The sequence below is a fragment of the Macaca thibetana genome, chromosome 10 (genome assembly GCF_024542745.1).
Source record: "Macaca thibetana thibetana isolate TM-01 chromosome 10, ASM2454274v1, whole genome shotgun sequence".
NCBI classification, from domain to species: Eukaryota; Metazoa; Chordata; class Mammalia; order Primates; family Cercopithecidae; genus Macaca; species Macaca thibetana.
In genome coordinates, this window is record NC_065587.1 from 22,048,647 (window position 1) to 22,068,934 (window position 20,288).

The 20,288-nt window shown below is 47.8% G+C and overlaps 2 protein-coding genes across 2 annotated transcripts in view; both read left to right on the top strand.

The window, feature by feature from the left end:
- The window catches only part of XBP1 (X-box binding protein 1), a 244,453-nt gene that overhangs the window by 190,493 nt on the left and 33,672 nt on the right, over positions 1-20,288 (top strand).
- On the top strand, positions 239-649 carry LOC126963990 (axonemal dynein light intermediate polypeptide 1-like). The gene has a single exon (XM_050806849.1). It carries the CDS (start codon positions 277-279, stop codon positions 556-558), a length of 282 nt encoding a protein of 93 aa, XP_050662806.1. The 5' UTR covers positions 239-276; the 3' UTR covers positions 559-649.

The following is a 20,288-nucleotide window of genomic DNA, read 5'->3' on the forward strand; positions in this document are numbered from 1 at the left end:
GCCCAGGCTGGAATACAGTAATGTGCTTACTGCTCACTGCAGCCTCAACCTCCTGGGCTCAGGTGATTCTCCCACATCAGTCTCCAAGTATCTGGGACTACGCCCAGCTAATTTTTGTATTTTTTGTAGAGACAAGGTTTCACCATGTTGCCAAGGCTGGTCTTGAAGTCCTGGGCTCAAGCATTCCGCCCACTTTGGCCTCCAAAAGTGCTAGGACTAGAAAACAAGGCCCACACTGGACGGGGCAGCTGCTGGGCTGCTACTCTCGCCGCCGCCATGATTCCCCCCGGAGATTCTTTGCTCAAGTACGACATCCCTGTACTGGTGAGCCGGAACACGGAGAAACGGAGCCCCAAGATTGCAGAATTGGAGACGGAAAAGAGAGACCTGGAGAGGCAAGTGAACGAGCAGAAGGCAAAATGTGAAGCCACCGAGAAGCGGGAGAGCGAGAGGCGGCAGGTGGAGGAGAAGCAGCACAATGAGGAGATTCAGTTCCTAAAGCGGACGAATCGGCAGCTGAAGGTCCAACTGGAAGGCATTACTGCACCAAAGAAGTGATAATTTCCACATGATAATTTCCAACAAGACACTTGGGATTATTTACTATGTTCTTCTGGCAGCCAATAAAATCATCATAAGCCCTTTGTAAAAAAAAAAAAAAAAAAGTGCTAGGACTATAAACATGAGCCACCGTGCCCGGCCTCCTTGTGATTTTATTTATTTTTTATTTTTTATTTTTATTTTATTTTTTTTTTTGAGACGGAGTCTCACGCTGTTGCCCAGGCTGGAGTGCAGTGGCGCGATCTCGGCTCACTGCAAGCTCCGCCTCCTGGGTTCACGCCATTCTCCTGCCTCAGCCTCCTGAGTAGCTAGGACTACAGGCGCCCGCCACCGCGCCCGGCTAATTTTTTGTATTTTTAGTAGAGACGGGGTTTCACTGTGGTCTCGATCTCCTGACCTTGTGATCCGCCCGCCTCGGCCTCCCAAAGTGCTGGGATTACAGGCTTGAGCCACCGCGCCCGGCCGTGATTTTAATTTACATTTCTCAGATGACAAAAAATTGTTGAGCAGCTTTTCATATGTTTATTGTTTTTTTTTTTTTTTTTTCTTTGAGACAGAGTTTCATTCTTGTTGCCCAGGCTGCAGTGCAATGGCACGATCTCAGCTCACTGCAACCTCTGCCTCCGGGTTCAAGTGATTCTCCTGCCTCAACCTCCCGAGTATGTGGAATTACAGGCGCCTGCCACCACACCCAGCTAATTATGGATTTTTAGTAGAGACGAGGTTTCTCCATGTTGGTCAGGCTGGTCTCGAACTCCCGACCTCAGGTGATCTGCCTGCCTCGGCCTCCCAAAGTGCTGGGATTACAGGCATGAGCCACCATGCCCGACCGTATTGTTCCTTTTTATATTATTTTTTGTGAAATGCCTGTGTAACTCTTTTGTTCATTATAATAATTGGGTAGTCTACCCACAGAATGGGAGGAGATATTTGTGAATCATATGTAAGAGTCTAGGCTGGGCATGGTGGCTCATGCCTGTACAGTCCCAGTGCTTTAGGATGCAAGGCAGGTGGATTGCTTGAGCCCAGGAGTTTGAGACCAGCCTAGGCAACATAGCAAGACCCTGTCTCTACAAAAAAAAAAAAATTTTAATTAGCTAAGAATGGTGGCGTGAGCCTGTAGTCTCAAGCTACTCAGAAGGCTGAGGTGGGAGGATTGCTTGAGTCGAAGAGGTCAAGGTTACAGTGAGCTATGATCATGTCACTGCACTCCAGCCTGGGCGACAAAGTGAGACAATCTCTCCATAAACACACAAACAAATGAACAAATGAAAAGGACTCATTCTTAATCCACAGCTGTCCTGTGAGCCCACAGTTCTTTATCTGAGTTTTTTTTTTAATCTCCATGTGAATATGGATATATGGATGATGACAACTTCAGAATTTTCCCACCTAGAACCTTTGGGATCTAAGTTCTGTTCTTTTCTTTTCTCTTTTCTTTTCTTTTCTTTTTTCTTTTCTTTTCTTTTCTTTTCTTTTCTTTTCTTTTCTTTCTTTCTTTCTTTCTTTTTTCCTTTTCTTTTCTTTCTTTTTTTTTTGACAGAGTCCCACTCTGTCGCCCCGGCTGGAGTGCAATGGTACGATCTTGGCTCAATGCAGCCTCAACATCCCAGGCTCAAGCCATCCTCCCCACTCTGCTTCCTAAGTAGCTAGGACTACAGGTGTGCACCACCATGGCCAGATAATTTTTTTAGAGATGGGGTTTTGACATGTTGCCCAGGCTGGTCTCAAACTCCTGGGCGCAAGTGATCCCCCTGTCTCAGCCTCCCAAAATGCTGGGATTATAAGCATGAGCCACAGTGCCCAGCCCAAGTTAATGCTTTCTATGTTCTGTTTAAGAAATCTTCATCTACCCCAAGGTCATGAAATATTCTCCTATGTTTTCTTCTAGAAGCTTTATTTGTCTCAAATTTAAGTCTATGGTCTACTTCCAGTTAATTTTTTTGTCTAGTGTGAGGTATGGGTCAAGGTTCTTTTTATATATATATATATATATATTTTTAGTAGAGATGGGGTTTCACCATGTTGGCCAGGTTGGTCTGGAACTCCTGACCTCAAGTGATCCACCCGCCTCGGCCTCCCAAAGTTCTAGGATTACAGGCGTGAGCCACTGTGCCTGGCCAAGTGGTGCATTTTCATGACTATAATACAGCATATTCAATTTTCAGATAAAAGGACCTTGGCTGGGCATAGTGGCTCATGCCTGTCATCCTTGGGAGGCTGAGGCAGGAGGATCACTTGAAGCTGGGAGTTCAAGACCAGCCTGGGCAACATAGGGAGACCCTGTCTCTCTCTCTCCCTTTTTTTTTTTTTTTTTTGAGATGGAGTTTCACTCTGTTTTTTCTTTTTTTGAGACGGAGTCTTGCTCAGACACCCAGGCTGGGGTGCGGTGGCGCGATTTTGGCTCACTGCAAGCTCCGCCTCCCGGGTTCACGCCATTCTCCTGCCTCAGCCTCCTGAGTAGTTGGGACTACAGGCGCCTGCCACCTCGCCCGGCTAATTTTTTTGTATTTTTAGTAGAGACGGGGTTTCACCGTGTTCGCCAGGATGGTCTCGATCTCCTGACCTCATGATCCGCCCGTCTCGGCCTCCCAAAGTGCTGGGATTACAGGCATGAGCCACCGCACCCAGCCTGGAGTTTCACTCTGTCACCCAGGCTGGAGTGCAGTGGTGCCATCCTGGCTCACTGCAACCTCCACCTCCTGGGTTCAAGCAATTCTCCTGCCTCAGCCTCCCAAGTACTGGGATTATAGATGTGCACCACCATGCCCAGGTATTTTTGTATTTTTAGCAGAGATGGGTTTTCACCATGTTGGCCAGGCTGGTCTCAAACTCCTGACCTCAGGTGATCCACCTGCCTCAGCCTCCCAAAGTGTTGGGATTATAGGCGTGAGCCACTGCACCTGGCCAACTCTATCTCAAAAACAAATAAAACAAAACAAACAAAACAAACAAAAAGGACTTCTAAACTCCTCCCCCTATAGTGCCTGCAGAATCAAGTCCAAGGGTCAAAGTCAGGCACTGACCATCCTGTGCTCTTCTCCCTCCCACCCACTGCTCAGGGTGGAGGAGGGAGCAACAACTATTAAGGGTCCAGTGTATGTCCAGGCCTGAGCTGCGTGCTTCTTAAACTCCATTTAATCATCAAAGTGACTTTGTAAAGTAGGTATTGCCTGACTTACTTCATAGTGATGTGGTGGGTGGCTGAGCCCAGCTGCCTGGGGACAGGGGCAAGCTGGTATCTGGAGTTCTTGGTTTCCGGAGTGGGAAGCAGGCTCTTCCAAGATTATATAGTAAGGAGCTCCATAAACACACAAAGGGGGAGATCCAAGCACAGGGCAAGAGAAAAAAAAAAAAGGAAAGAAACAGAAATGTCTCCTCCACATTGCCTGCCCGCCTGCCTGCCTGCCCGCCTGCCTGCCTGCCTGCTTGCCTGCCCGCCCCTGCCTTCCACTGCCTTCCACTGCCTTCCACTGCCTTCCCTTGCCTGCCTTCCTTCCCTTCTCTTTCTTTTTCTTTTCTTTTTTTTTTTTTTTTTTTTTTGAGACAGGGTCTCACTCTGTCGTCCAGGCTGGAGTACAATGGTGTGATCATGGCTCACTGCAGCCTGGGCCTCCCAGGGCCAAGCGATCGTCCCATCTCAGTCTCCTGAGTAGCTGGGACTACACATGCAGTCCACCATGCCCAGCAAATTTTTTGTATTTTTTGCAGAGATGGGGTTTCGCCATGTTGCCCAGGCTGGTTCCAAACTCCTGGGCTCAAACGATCCACCCACTTTGGCCTCCCAAACTGCTAGGATTAAAGGCATGAGCCACTGTGCCTGGCCACCTTCTGTTTCCTGACCCAGACCCCTGCCCAGACAGCACTGCAACTCTCTCCTTTGTGTCCCAGACCTGACTGCGGCCCTCATCATACTAGTGGCACTTGCTTAGATTTACCTTCCCTTGTTTTAAGTCTTTGGTTATATGGATACAATCTTTGTTATCGTTCATTCTTGCAGCCCTGTAGACCCTGGGGACTTAGTGGTAAATGAGATAGACACCGCCGCTGTACTGCCAGAGCTTCAAGCCTAGCAGGAAACCAACAATAAAACACAATGGGCTGGGTGTGGTGGCTCAAGCCTGTAATCTCAGCAGTTTGGGAGGCCGAGGTGGATGGATCGCCTGAGCTCAAGAGTTGAAGACCAGCCTGGGCAACATGGTGAAACCCCGTTTCTACAGAAAGTACAAAAATTTAGCCAGATGTAGTGGTGTGTGCCTGTGGTCCCAACTACTTGGGAGGCTGAGATGGGAGGATCGCTTGAGCCTGGGAGGTGGAGGTGGAGGTTTCAGTGAGCTGAGATTGTGCCACTGCACTCCAACCTGAGTGACAGAGCGAGACCCTCATCTCACACACACAGTGGATGTGAAGATGGGGTGTACATAGTCTATGGATGGGCGCAGCAAAGGAATGAAGCTGGGGTCCGGAACAGAAGTATATGAAAGGCTTATAGGCTCTAGAAGAAATGGCTATCATTTTCCCTGCCTGGCATGCTCTCCCCTGTGTGCCCACCCATCCCCACTTCCTGTGGTCCAGATGAAGCTCTGAATCACAGTGCTCCGTCCCTTCCCCACCACCACCCTGCTGGACTTGGATTCAAGCTGGCCAATCAGACCACCCATCCCCATGTCCTCAGAGATTGGCTTAGGACCGGGTATGTAAGCCCAGTAGAACCAATCAAAGACTTCTCTGAGGTTTGATATAAGGAAACTGGGAAACAGGGGGCTTCACTTCTTCTAAGATCATGAGCTGTAAGGACAGTGTAAAGTGGAACTACTTGCCATTTTCCCAGGCCAGGTGGAGGAAGCCATCTGCAACAGGCAACAGCAAGGCTGATACACAAAGGGAAGAAAATAAAGATGGAGTCAGGGGAGCCCTGGTGATATCTTTTTTTTTTTTCTTTTTTTGAGATGGAGCTGTGTCATCCAATTTGGAGTGCAGTGGCACAATCTTGGCTCACTGCAACCTCCGCCTCCCAGGCTCAAGCGATTCTTGTGCCTCAGCCTCCTGAGTAGCTGGGATTACAGGTGTGCATCACCACGCCCAGCTAATTTTTGTATTTTTTAGTAGAGACAGGGTTTCACCATGTTGGCCAGGCTGGTCTCCAACTCCTGACCTCAAGTGATCCACCTGCTTCAGCCTCCCAAAATGCTGGGATTGCAGGTGTGAGCCACTGGTGCCCGGCCCCTGGTTATATCTTTTAGGTTCCTGGATCCATTTGTACCTGAAGTTCATCTCTAGATTTTTTTAGTTATATGACCCATTAGCTTAGCTTTTTTTTTTTTTTAGACGAAGTCTCGCTCTGTCGCCCAGGCTGGAGTGCAGTGGCACGATCTCAGCTCACTGCAAGCTCCACTTCCGGGGTTCATGCCATTCTCCTGCCTCGGCCTCCCGAGCAACTGGGACTACAGGTGCCCACCACCACGCCCGGCTAATTTTTTGTATTTTTAGTAGAGATGGGGTTTCACCATGTTAGCCAGGATGATCTTGATCTCCTGACTTTGCGATCTGCCTGCCTCGGTCTCCCAAAGTGCTGGGATTACAGGCGTGAGCCATCGCGCCCGGCCGTTTTTTTTTTTTTTTTTTTTTTTTTTTTTTTTTATTTATTTTTTTTTTTATTTTTTATTTTTATTTTTTTTTTTTTTTTTTTTTTTGAGGCGGAGTCTCGCTCTGTCGCCCAGGCTGGAGTGCAGTGGCGCGATCTCGGCTCACTGCAAGCTCCGCCTCCCGGGTTCACGCCATTCTCCTGCCTCAGCCTCCCGAGTAGCTGGGACTACAGGCGCCCACAACCGCGCCCGGCTAATTTTTTGTATTTTTTTTTTTTAGTAGAGACGGGGTTTCACCGTGGTCTCGATCTCCTGACCTTGTGATCCGCCCGCCTCGGCCTCCCAAAGTGCTGGGATTACAGGCGTGAGCCACCGCGCCCAGCCATTTTTTTTTTTTTTTTTAAAAGACAGAGTCTTGGTCTGTCATCCAGGCTGGAGTGCAGGAGCCCCATCATAGCTCACTGCAGCCTTGAACTCCTGGGCTTAAGCAATGCTCCCACCGCAGCCTCCCAAGTAGCTAGGACCACAGGTGTGTGCCACCAGGCCTGGCTAACTTATTATTATTATTATTTTTTAAGAGCTCAGGGTCTCACTATGTTGCCCAGGCTAGTCTGAAACTCGTGGGTTTAAGTGATCCTCCCACCTCAGCGTCCCAAAGTACCGAGATTACAGGTGTGATCCACTGTGCCTGCCTTCATTAACTTTTTTATTTTTAAAGCTTGTTTCAGTAGGGTTCTGTTGGGCTTTCAGCATAATAGTTTCTGTGTTCCATCCATGGTCTCACAGCCCTTGATGTGATCAAGCCCGAGACTGCAATGTCAGACCCCAGAAGGGACCCAGGCATGCTGTTGGAGGCAGGAGTGGAAGGCAAGGATGACAGCTTCGAGGAAGCAAAATACCTGCCAGCAACTCCGTGCTGGACCAGATCAACTCCTGTCAGGAGCAGCTGGAGGAGAACCACCACTTCCACACCCACCTCCAGGAGCTGCTGGAATCCAACCAGCAGATATGCCTTGAGTTCCAGCAGCAGCTCTGGGAGCCCCCAGCGATGTCAGCCTCTAGGCTCTGGGAGCCACCGACCAGGTCCCAACCCTGCTTCCCTGGGCCAGGCTCTGGCCTGGGCCCACACTCCCTGGCTTAGATACCTTCCCAAGGGCTGGGCCTCTGGGTCCCCCGATGGATCTAACTGCCTTGGCCACCCTTCCAGCACTCCCCTTGGCCTGCCTGGGCCAGTCCCCACTGCCTGGCATCCCCTCCTGGGGTCAGGCATGGGCCTGCGACCACCTACTTGCCTGCCACCCAACTGGGTGGGCACTCCTCACTTCACCCAGGCCTTAAGTGTCCACATGAAATGGGTCACACACACACAAAGTAGAGTTCCATCACTGGTAAACAAAATAATCCTGACTGAAAGGTTGGGCCTTTTGTCTTGGTTATTTGGTGCTATTTGGTGGAGTGGGTGATTGATAAGTATTGGTTAGATGGGTAGAGGTGTGGATAGACGTTGACATGAGGCAATTTTCTTCTTTCATCCTGCTTTTCAACTTTTGAAGCCTAAGTACAGTCTCATTGTACAATATGGTGACTATAGTTAATAACAGTGTATCATATACTTGCAAATTACTAAGAGAGGCTAGGCATGGTGGCTCACGCCTGTAATCCCAGCATTTTGGGTAGTTGAGGTGGGCGGATCACTTGGGGCCAGGAGTTTGAGACCAGGTTGGCCAACATGGTGAAACCCCGTCTCTACTCAAAATACAAAAATTAGCCGGGTGTTGCGGGACGCACCTGTGGTCCCAGCTACTCGGGAATCACTTGAACCTGGGAGGTGGAGGTTGCAGTGAGCTGAAGAGGTGCCACTGCACTCCAGCCTGGGTGACAGAGTGACTCTGTCTCAAAAAAAAGAGAAAATTACTAAGAGAGATTTTAAGTGTTGTCACCACACACACACACAAAACATAAGACTGTTAGGCAAGCATATGTTGAATAGCTTGATTTAGCCATCCCACAATATATACATATTTCAGAATACTATATTGTATACCATAAATATAGACAAATTTTGTCAATTAAAAATTAAATATCGGCTGGGCTGATCATTTGAGGTCAGGAGTTCAAGACCAACCTGGCCAATGTGGCAAAACCCCATCTCTACTGACTCTGTCTCAAAAAAAAAAAATTAAGTAAAAATATCAATAATAATTTTTTTTTTGAGACTACTCATTCTGTCACCCAGGCTGGAGTGCAGTGGAGTGATCTCAGCACACTGCAACCTCCGCCTCCCAGGTTCCAGCTATGCTCATGCCTCAGCCTCCCAAGTAGCTGGAACTACAGGCACTTGCCACCACACCAGGCTAATTTTTGTATTTTGAGTAGAGTCAGGGTTTTACTGAGTTGGCCAGGCTGGTCAAACTCCTAACCTCTAATGGTCTGCCCACCTGGGCCTCCTGAAGTGCTGGGATTACAGGTGTGAGCCACTGTGCCTGGCCTAAAAACTAAATAATAATTTAAAAAACTATGTATTGTCCATGGTAGTCCAGGCCAGCCCTGTTGCATTGAAACCTCAAGTACATCTCATAGTACAGTGAGGAATAAAGTGCAGAAGTAACTGGTAACTGCGGCACAGCAAGAAATTTTCAACCTATGGCTCAGACATTAGACTTACTTCATGGTGGCTGACATGGACCTTCTCCCAGAATAGAAGGGATAAATGGCAGTAGCCCCCAGAGATCTAGACCTTTCTGACGGGGCACATTCCTCATCCCATGTGGGCAGGTGAGGCCAGACTTCAAGCGCATGTCTGAGGACCAAGGATCTGCGCCCAGGGTCAGGAAGTATGCTCGATGTCAGGTATCTCCTTCACACAGCTATTTGGCAGGTTCTGTAGAAAAGCCAAGCGACACTGGCATGGTGGTTCACACCTGTGATCCCAGCAACTTAGGAGGCTGAGGCAAGAGGATCCCTTGAGGCCAGGAGTTCAAGGCTGCAGTGAGCTACGATTGTGCCACTGCACTCCAGCCTGCACTCCAGATGGGGAGACAGAGCAAGACCCCATCTCTTAAAAACAAGTGGAAAAAAAAAAAGCAAAGTGAAAATAATTCCAGCTGAGTCCATCTGCCTCACCAGTCCTTGAACCCAGACTGGGGGGGTCCGGTCTACTGCTTAGTCTCATCCAGGTATTGGTGGCATAGATACAGATGGGAGGACAAGGGAGGAAATGGCTTGAGGGATGAGACACTCGTGAGAACCACACAGTGGGTCAGAAACAGTCACTATCAACTACCAATAATCAAGGCTGTCACTTTTCACTTTGTTTATGATGTGCTTTGTCATTCAGATGCTTTTAATTTTGATGCAAAGCAGATGATGTTTCTCCTAATGATTGGTACTTTTTGCATCTTATTAAAGAGATTCTTCTCCACTCTGATTATATATATATATATTTATATATATATTTTTTATATTTATATATATATATATATATATTTTTTTGAGATTGAGTCTTGCTCTGTCACCCTGGCTGGAGTGGCGCGATCTCTGCTCACTGCAAGCTCCGCCTCCCGGGTTCACGCCATTCTCCTGCCTCAGCCTCCCGAGTAGCTGGGACTACAGGCGCCTGCCACCACTCCTGGCTCATCTTTTATATTTTAAGTAGAGACGGGGTTTCACTGTGTTAGCCAGGATGGTCTCAATCTGCTGACCTCATGATTTGCCTGACTTGGCCTCCCAAAGTGCTGGGATTACAGGTGTGAACCACTGTGCCTGGCTTCAAATATACTTTTTAAGCTTTCTTCTAAAACTGTCATATCCTTTTTCTTTTCTTTTCTCTTTTCCTTCCTTCCTTCCTTCCTTCCTTCCTTCCTTCCTTCCTTCCTTCCTTCCTTCCTTCCTTCCTTCTTTCCTTCCTTCCTTCTCTCTCTCTCTTTCTCTCTCTCTCTCTCTCTCTCTCTCTTTCTTTGTTTCTCTTTTTTATTTTTTTTGAGACAGGGTCTTGCTCTATTGCCCTGACCTGCTGGGCTCAAGCATTCCTCCTATGTCAGACTCACAAGAAGCTGCAATTACAGGTACATGCCACCATGCCCAGCTAATTTTTAAAATTTTTTGTAGGGATGGGGTTTTGTCATGTTGCCCAGGTTGGTCTCAAACTCCTGGGCTCAAGCAATCCTCCCACCTCAGCCTCCTAAAGTGCTGGAATTACAGGCATGACCCACCCCACCAGCCTTATTTCATTTTCACATGTAGTGCTTGGATGCATCTGAAATTTATTTATAGTTTGATGTGATGGAGCAAACCAATCCTATTTTTTTTTTCCATCTAAATAAGCTGTTATCCCAACACCATCCCCACTGCCCTGCTATTCTGATATCTGGGCTGAGTCAAAGTGGGCTGGTTCAGCAGACGCAGTGAAGGTCACACTGTGCCCAGGAGACTTTCTTGGTCACAGAACGCTGGCCTTGCCCACACCTTAGAAGCTATGTTAATGAAGGAAGATGTTTCTTATGTTTTCTTCTTTTTTGTTTTTTGTTTTTTTTTGGACAGGGTCTCGCTCTGTCACCTAGGCTGGAGTGCAGTGGCACAGTCTCAGCTCACTGCAACCTCCATCTCCTGGGTTCAAGCAATTCTCCTGCCTTAGCCTCCCAAGTAGCTGGGATTATAGGTACCACTACCACCACCGACTAATTTTGTATTTTTAGTAGAGATGGGGTTTCACCATGTTGGCCAGGCTGGTCTAGAGCTCCTGACCTCAGGTGATCCACCTGCCTCGGCCCAAAGTGCTGGGATTACAGGTGTGAGCCACCGCGCCTGGACTTCTTATGATTTTTTTGAAGTCTCAGTTTAAAACTGTAAGAACTTGACAGGCTGGGCATGGTGGCTCACGCTTGTAATCCCAACACTTTGGGAGGCTGAGGCAGGCGGATTACTTGAGCTCAGGAGTTTAAGGCCAGCCTGGGCAACATAACCAAACCCTGTCTCTACAAAAGATACAAAACTTGGCAGGGCGTGGTGGTGCATGCCTGTAGTCCCAGCTTCTTGGGGGCTGAGGTGTTCACTTGAGCCTGGGAGGTCGAAGCTGCAGTGAGCCATGTTCGCAACACTGCACTCCAGCCTGGGTGACAAAGCAAGACACTCTATCAAAAACAAAAACAAAAAACTTTATGAGCAGAGAGTGAAGAGTAGTATAAGGTCATGGTTACAAATCCAGGTTTTAGAGTCAGACAAAGGTAGCATCAAACTTTGCTTCCCCTCTAAGATGTGTTTCTTCATAGCACTCTACTGATACCCTTCTTCGATGGCCCCAGCTAGCATTATCACCTCCAGCTCTTCCCTAGCTGTGTAACTCCACAACCCTACTCTAGATTATAGATGGCTCACAGTGGGAGCCCACTCTTAGAGGCTTAGGCTGGGTTCCCCAGAAGCAGAGACTGAGGCAGGAATTCCCATGCAATTGATTTATTGAGGGAGGCCCTAGGGAGAAACTTTCGAGGAAGTGAGGAAAGCAGAACAGCACCAGGGAAGGAGCTGAGCAAACATGTGCTTTCAGGTGAGGCCTGACCACAGTCTAATTCCAAGGGGAGCGCTGCAGTGTTGGTCCCACCGTGAGGTCAGAGGCTGGCTTTTATGCTGCACCCCATTAGTCAGTCACTGGCCTTGGGCCACCCCGGCTGTGTGTGTAACCTCTCAGACACCCAGCAGAGACAACTGTACCTACGACAGAGACACCAGCACCCACCAGAGACAATACCCACCAATGACAACAGCACCCACCACAGAGACAACAGCACCCCCTCAGAGACAACAGAACCCACCAGAGACACACCCACCACAGAGACAACACCCACCACAGAGACAGCAGCACCCACCTCAGAGACAATAGCACCCACCACAGAGACAACAGCACCCACCAGAGGCAATAGCACCAACCAGAGGCAACAGCACCCACCACAGAGATAACAGCACCCACCAGAGACAACAGCACCCACCACAGAGACAACAGCACCCACCAGAGACAACAGCACCCACCACAGAGACAACAGCACCCACGACAGAGACAACAGCACCCACCACAGAGACAACACTCACCACAGAGACAACAGCTCCCACCACAGAGACAACAGCTCCCACCAGAGACAACAGCACCCACCAGAAGCAACAGCTCCCACCAGAGACAACAGCACCCACCACAGAGACAACAGCACCCACCAGAAGCAACAGCACCCACCAGAGACAAGAGCACCCACCACAGAGACAACAGCACCCACCAGAGACAACACCCACGACAGAGACAACAGCACCCACCACAGAGACAACACTCACCACAGAGACAACAGCTCCCACCACAGAGACAACAGCTCCCACCAGAGACAACAGCTCCCACCACAGAGACAACAGCTCCCACCACAGAGACAACAGCTCCCACCAGAGACAACAGCACCCACCTCAGAGACAACAGCACCCACCTCAGAGATAACAGCACCCACCACAGAGACAACACCACCCACCACAGAGACAATAGCACCCACCACAGAGACAACACCACCCACCACAGAGACAATAGTACCCACCACAGAGACAACAGCTCCCACCAGAGACAACAGCTCCCACCACAGAGACAACAGCACCCACCTCAGAGACAGCACCCACCTCAGAGACAACAGCACCCGCCACAGAGACAACAGCACCCACCACAGAGACAACACCACCCACTTCAGAGACAACAGCACCCACCACAGACACAACAGCACTCACCACAGAGACAACAGCACTCACCACAGAGACAACAGCTCCCACCACAGAGACAACAGCACCCACCACAGAGACAACAATACCCACCTCAGAGACAATAGCACTCACCCCAGAGACAACAGCACCCACCACAGAGACAACAGCTCCCACCACAGAGAAACAGCTCCCACCAGAGAGACAACAGCTCCCACCAGAGAGACAACACCCACCTCAGAGACAACAGCACTCACCACAGAGACAATAGCTCCCACCTCAGAGACAACAGCACCCACCTCAGAGACAACTCCCACCAGAGACAACAGCTCCCACCACAGAGACAACAGCACCTACCACAGAGACAACACCTACCATAGAGACAACACCACCCACCACAGAGACAACAGCTCCCACCTCAGAGACAGCACCACCCACCTCAGAGACAACAGCACCCACCGAAGAGACAGTAGCACCTCCCTCAGAGAAATATTCTTTGAGGGTTTTTTTTTTTTTAGGAGAGAGAGGGTTTTAAGAGAGACAGGGTTTCGCTTTGTCCCCAGGCTGCACTGCAGTGGCCTAATCGTAGCCTTGAACCCCCGGGTTCAAGTGATCCTCCTGCCTCAGCTGCCGGAGTGCTGGACTACAGGAGTGCACCACTATGCCTGGATTTTTTTTTTCTTCTAATTTTAGTAGAGATGGGGTCTTGCCATGTTACCCAGGCTGGTCTCAAACTCTTGACTTAAGCGATCTTTCCTTCTTGACCTCCCAAACTGCTGGAATACAGGCATGAGCCACTGTGCCCAGCCCATAAAGAAGTATTCTAAGCAAAATATGGGGATAGGGTTGGACCAGTATGATGATGGGAAAGAATTAGAGAAAAATGTGAACTTGGATATGTCTTCACCAAGCTTAATCTGAAAATAATCTATTTTACTATTTTATGTCTGTGATGTTTCTCTGGTTCAATTAAAATGTGCTTTGCCTTTTTATTTGAGACAGGATTTCACTCCCATTACCCAGGCTGGAGTGCAATCGCACGATCTCAGCTCACAGCAACCTCTGCCTCCCAGGCTTGAGTGATCTTCCCAGCTCATCCTTCCGAGTAGCTGGGATCACAGGCCTGGGCCACCACGCATATAATTTTTTAAATTTTTCTGTAGAGACAGGGTTTCACCATGTTGCCCAAGCTGGTCTAACACCCCTGGGCTCAAGTCATCTACCTGCCTTGGCCTCTCAAAGTGCTGGGATTACAGGCATGAGCAGTGCCCCCGGCCTCTCTTTCTTTTAAACATGGTCTCTGTTTATTTCCCAGGCTGGAGTATAGTGGTGCAATCACAGCTCATTGCAGCCTCAAACTCTTGGGTTCAAGAGATCCTCTGCCTCAGCCTCCTGAGTAGCTGAGACTACAGATGCACCTGGTTAATTTTTTAATTTTTTTGTAGAGATGGGGGTCTCTCCATGTTGACCAGGCTAGTTTTGAACTCCTGGCTTCAAGTGATCCTTCTGTGTTGGCCTCCCAAAGTGATGGGATTACAGGCGTCAGTCACTGCACTCGGTTGCTCAGGTTTCGTATAGCAAGCGTTTGCTTCAGCCTGTTTGATTAGGTTTCTGTCCCTTGCCTGGACTTTCTTTCTAGAGGTGCTAAATCAGTAGCAAACACTTATTTGTCAGGAACAGTAGCACATGCATGACATGTACACTTGCCTTCATCTTCAGAACGATCCTGTCTTTGCTACACAAGAGGAAACGGAAAGTCAGGAAGATTGAGTAACTTGCCCAAAGTCACCCAACAACAAGCACTAACTCAGGCCTGTCTGATTTGGCACAGTGGCTCACAATCACCTTGCAATGGCTGGAAAGTTAATCTTCAGATTTACAGTGAGGCAATCTTTTTAAGTGCAAAGCTGTAGGAATGTTTATAAAACAAATGTCAAACATTTATACAATGTTTGAAAGTGGCAAAAGTTGATCCTCATTGGGGAAACCCTGGGTGTGTGTTACCAGGTTGTTTTGGGGAACTGCTGACTAGAATCATCGTATGTGCAGTGAAGACCATTGACCACTAGATGGCCCTGCAGCTCTTTGCGGTGCCATCGCCAATCGCATGGGCCGGTTGGTTCCCAGGGGCCAAACCCTATGAAAGCAGAGAAATGAGAAAAATAAGCACAATGTAGGGCATTTTTCAAAAACCGTAACGTACTAAATTTAAAAGTCCATCCAATATTCTGAGATCATGTTCTTCCTACTTTTTGTGGTAACAGATGATCGCTCCTCGCCAAATATTATTTCTTGGTAAAAACTGACCTAGTTTTGGACACATTTCCCCTCCCCACTTTTAAAAAGTGGGATTGTGAATTGCAAAAGCCTGGGATTGGTAAAAATACGAGCTTCTCATAAAAAGTGGCTGGGCGTGGTGACTGACGCCTGTAATCCCAACACTTTGGGAAGCCGAGATGGGCAGATCGCCTGAAATTGGGAGTTTGAGACCAGCCTGGCCAGCATGGTGAAACGCCATCTCTACTAAAAATACAGAAAATTATCCGGGCATGGTGGCAGGCGCCTGTAATCCCAGCTACTCAGGAAGCTGAGGCAGTAGAATTGCTAGCACCCGGGAGGCGGAGGTTGTAGTGAGCTGAGATTGTGCGGTTGAACTCCAGCCTGGGCAACAGAGCGAGACTCCATCTCAAAAAAAAAAAAAAAAAAAAAAAAAAGGCCAGGCGCCGTGGCTCACACCTATAATCCCAGCACTTTGGGAGGCTGAGGCGGGCGGATCACAAGGTCAGCAGATCAAGGCCATCCTGGCTAACATGGTGAGACCACGTCTCTACTAAAAATACAAAAAAATTAGCCAGGTGTGGTGGCGGGCGCCTGTAGTCCCAGCTACTGGGAAGGCTGAGGCAGGAGAATGGTGTGAACTCGGGAGGTGGAGCTTGCAGTGAGCCGAGATCGCGCCACTGCACTCCAACCTGGGCAACAGAGTGAGACACTGTCTCAAAAAAAAAAAAAAAAAAAAAAAAGAAATGTAAGAAAAAAGTAATAAAAATAAATAAGACCGGGTACAGTGGCTCAGGCCTGTAAACCCAGCACTTTGGAAGGCCAAAGTGGGCAGATCACTTGAGATCAGGAGTGGAAGACCAGCCTGGCCAACATTGTGAAACCCTGTTTCTACTAAAAATACCGAAATTAGCTGAGTGTGGTGGCACATGCCTGTAATACCAGCTACTGTGGAGGCTGAGGCAGGAGAATCGCTTGAACCTGGGAGGCAGAGGCTGCAGTGAACTGAGATGGTGACACTGCACTCCAGAGTGGGCAACAGAGTGAGACTCTGTCTCAAAATAAATAAAAATATATACATACATACATACATACATACATACATACATACAAGATGAGGTGTGTTGGGCCAGGCGCAGTGGCTCACGCCTGTAATCCTAGCACTTTGGGAGGCCAAGGTAAGTGGATCACCTGAGGTCAGGAGTTCGAGACCAGCCAAGCCAACATGGAGAAACACTGTTTCTACTAAAAACACAAAACTTAGCTGGAAGCGGTGACAGGCGCCTGTAATCCAAGCTACTCAGGAGACTGAGGCAGGAGAATTGCTTGAACCCGGGAGGCAGAGGCTGCAGTGAGCCAAGATCAAGCCACTGCACTCCATCCTGGGCAACAGAGCAAGGCTCAGTCTCAAGAAAAAGAAAAATAAAAAAAAAAAAGGAAAGTAAGTGTTGGGCAAGAGATCAGAAGCCAGGGATGAGCATCTGAGAGCAAGCGTGACTGGCCACTAGGTTCAGGAAGCAGTGCCCGAAAGATTCCCAGAGATGGAGCAGGAGAATTTTGGAGGGTGCCGCTTGTGGTGCCTGGAATTCGTAACCTCACATGCACAGAGTAGCAAGAAAAGAGGCTGGCCCTAGTACTGTGGCTTACTTAGAGACAGTGGGGAAGATGGAGGAGAATGTCCCCTGCTTGGTACAACTCTCCCCCAATCCTACCATTTCTCTCCTGCCTCCTCCCTCTAGGTGTTCTGAGCCCCAAAACTAACCCTGGTTTTCCTAAATAAGAAATAAGCATGCAAAATAGTTCAGTAGCCAAAGCAATTTGATCATTCCAATTCCAGGTTTCCATTTTTCAACTATATTTTGTTTGTTCATTTATTTATTTATTTTGAGATGGAGTCTCACTCTGTCGCCCAGGCAGGAGTGCAATGGCGCAATCTCGGCTCACTGCAACCTCCACCTCCTGGGTTCAAGCAATCAATTCTCTTGCCTCAGGTTCCCCGAGTAGCTGGGACTTCAGGCGTGTGCCACCACACCCGGCTAATTTTTGTATTTTTAGGAGAGACAGGGTTTCGCCATGTTGGCCAGGATGGTCTCAAACTCTTGACCTCAGGTGATCCGCCTGCCTCGGCCTCTCAAAGTGCTGGGATTACAGGCGTGAGCCACCTCACCTGACCCTATATTTTGTTTTATTTAAGGAGCATGTGCATGGAGTTTGGTCAAGGCAGGTTTTAAAAACTGACAACAAAACCAGCTTGCCTTCTCCATCCCTGTCCTCTCCTCAGTCTTATGTCTCAGAGGCAACCTCTGCTATGACTTCTTGTTACTTCATGCTTTTATCACCCTTCTTCTTTTCTTTTTTTCTTTTTTCCTTTTTTTTTGAGACAAAGTCTCACTCTGTCACCCAGGCTGGAGAGAAGCTGCACAATCACGGCTCATTGCAGCCTTGACCCCTTGGGTTCAAGCAATCCTCCAACCTCAGCCTCCCAAGGAGCTGGGGCTACAGGCATGTGTCACCACACTTGTCTAATTTGTTTTAATTTTTTATAGCAACATGGTTTCTCAGTGTTGCCCAGGCTAGTCTCAAATTCCTGGGCTCAAGAGATCCACCCACCCCAGCCTCCCAAAGTGCTGAGATTACGGGCATGAACCACCATGCCCATCCACCATTCTTCCTCTTCTTCTTTTTTTTTTTTTTTTTTTTGAGACAGAGTTTCGCTTTTGTTGCCCAGGCTGGAGTGCAATGGTGCAATCTTGGCTCACTGCAACTTCCACCTCCTGGGTTCAAGCAATTCTCCTGCGTCAGCCTCCCGAGTACCTGGGATTACAGGCATGCGCCACCATGGCTGGCTAATTTTTTTTTTATACTTTAAGTTCTAGGGTACATGTGCACAACATGCAGGTTTATTACATATGTATACATGTGCCATGTTGGTGTGCCACACCCATTAACTTGTCATTTACATTAGGTATATCTCCTAATGCTATCCCTCTCCCCTCCCCCCACCCCACGACAGGCCCCAGTGTGTGATGTTCCCCACCCTGAGTCCAAGTGTTCTCATTGTTCAATTCCCACCTATGAGTGAGAACATGTGGTGTTTGGTTTTCTGTCCTTGCAATAGTTTGCTCAGAATGATGGTTTCCAGCTTCATCCATGTCCCTACAAAGGACATGAACTCATCCTTTTTTATTGCTGCATAGTGTTCCATGGTGTATATGTGCCACATTTTCTTAAACCAGTCTATCATTGATGGACATTTGGGTTGGTTCCAAGTCTTTGCTATTGTGAATAGTGCTGCAGTAAACATACACGTGCATGTGTCTTTATAGCAGCATGACTTATAATCCTTTGGGTATATACCCAGTAATAGGATGGCTGGGTCAAATGGTATTTCAGTTCTAGATCCTTGGGGAATCGCCACACTGTTTTCCACAATGGTTGAACTAGTTTACAATCCCACCAACAGTGTAAAATGGTTCCTCTTTCTCCACATCCTCTCTAGCACCTGTAACAGCAGGACTTTTTAATGATCGCCATTCTAACTGGTGTGAGATGGTATCTCATTGTGGTTTTGATTTGCATTTCTCTGATGGCCAGTGATGATGAGCACTTTTTCATGTGTCTGTTGGCTGCATAAATGTCTTCTTTTGAGAAGTGTCTGTTCATATACTTTGCCCACTTTTTGATGGGGTTGTTTTATTTTTTCTTGTAAATTTAAGCAAATTTACAAGTTCTTTGTAGATTCTGGATATTAGCCCTTTGTTAGATGAGTAGATTGTAAAAATTTTCTCCCATTCTATAGGTCGTCTGTTCACTCTGATGGTAGTTTCTTTTGCTGTGCAGAAGCTCTTTAGTTTAATTAGATCCCATTTGTCAATTTTGGCTTTTGTCACCATTGCTTTTGGTGTTTTAGTCATGAAGTTCTTGCCCATGCCTATGTCCTGAATGGTACTACCTAGGTTTTCTTCTAGGATTTTTATGGTTTTAGGTCTAACATTTAAGTCTTTAATCCATCTTGAATTAATTTTTGTATAAGGTGTAAGGAAGGGGTCCAATTTCAGCTTTCTACATATGGCTACACGGCTAGCTAATTTTGTATTTTTAGTAGAGATGGCGTTTCTCCATATTGGTCAGGCTGGTCTTGAACCAGCCTCAGGTGATCCGCCTGCCTCGGCCTCCTAAAGTGCTGGGATTACAGGCATGAGCCACCATGTCCAGCTGCCACCATTCTTCTAAACAATGTCTACTTTGCTTTATCTCGATTTATCAGTTTTTTACTTTATTCATTAATTTCCAAATGAGTGATTTTCTTTTTACCACCACTCCCACCTTCCCCCTTCTCCCAAAATATTTTGTCACTATTTTTATTAAACGAATACAACAGGCACACTATTGTGATTATGTAATTATTATTCACAGCTGAGACACATAGTATATAGTGATTACACTTTCATTCTTTTATAACGTTTTGTTTTTCCTGTAACTTCTTTTAAAAATAGAGATGGGGGCTGGGCGTGGGGCGGGGGAAATCTTATTGTGTTGGCCAGGCTGGCCTCGAACTCCTGGCCTCACCCAGCCTCCCGCCTTAGCCTCCCAAAGTGCTGGAATTACAAGTGTGAGCCACCACACGAAGCCTGTTTAACCTGCCTCATTTTCTTCATTTCTTTACTTTTTAAACATATACCTATTGCTATTTTTTTTTTTTAATTGTGTCTGTGGGTGTCTTTTTTTTTTTTTTTTTTTTTTTGTGAGATGGAGTCTCGCTCTGTCACTCAGTCTAGAGTGTAGTGATCATGGTTCACTGTAGCCCTGACCTCCTGGGCTCAAGCAATCCTCCTAGCTCAGCCTCCCAAGTAGCTGGGATTACAGGTGCACACCACCATGCCCAGCTAATTTTTTTACTTTTTGTAGAAATGAGGTCTTACTATGATTAGCTCAGCCTGGTCTCGAACTCCTGGACTCAAGTGATCCTCCCACTTCAGCCTCCCAAAGTGCCAGGATTACAGGCTTGAGCCATCACACCAGCCCTGAAGAAATTCTTTTTTTTTTTTTTTTTTGAGACGGAGTCTCGCTCTGCCACCCAGGCTGGAGTGCAGTGGCCGGATCTCAGCTCACTGCAAGCTCCGCCTCCCGGGTTCACGCCATTCTCCT

Bases quoted from the DNA above. Each gene is read 5' to 3' on its own strand.
- LOC126963990 (XM_050806849.1), top strand. From the start codon at position 277: ATGATTCCCCCCGGAGATTCTTTGCTCAAGTACGACATCCCTGTACTG.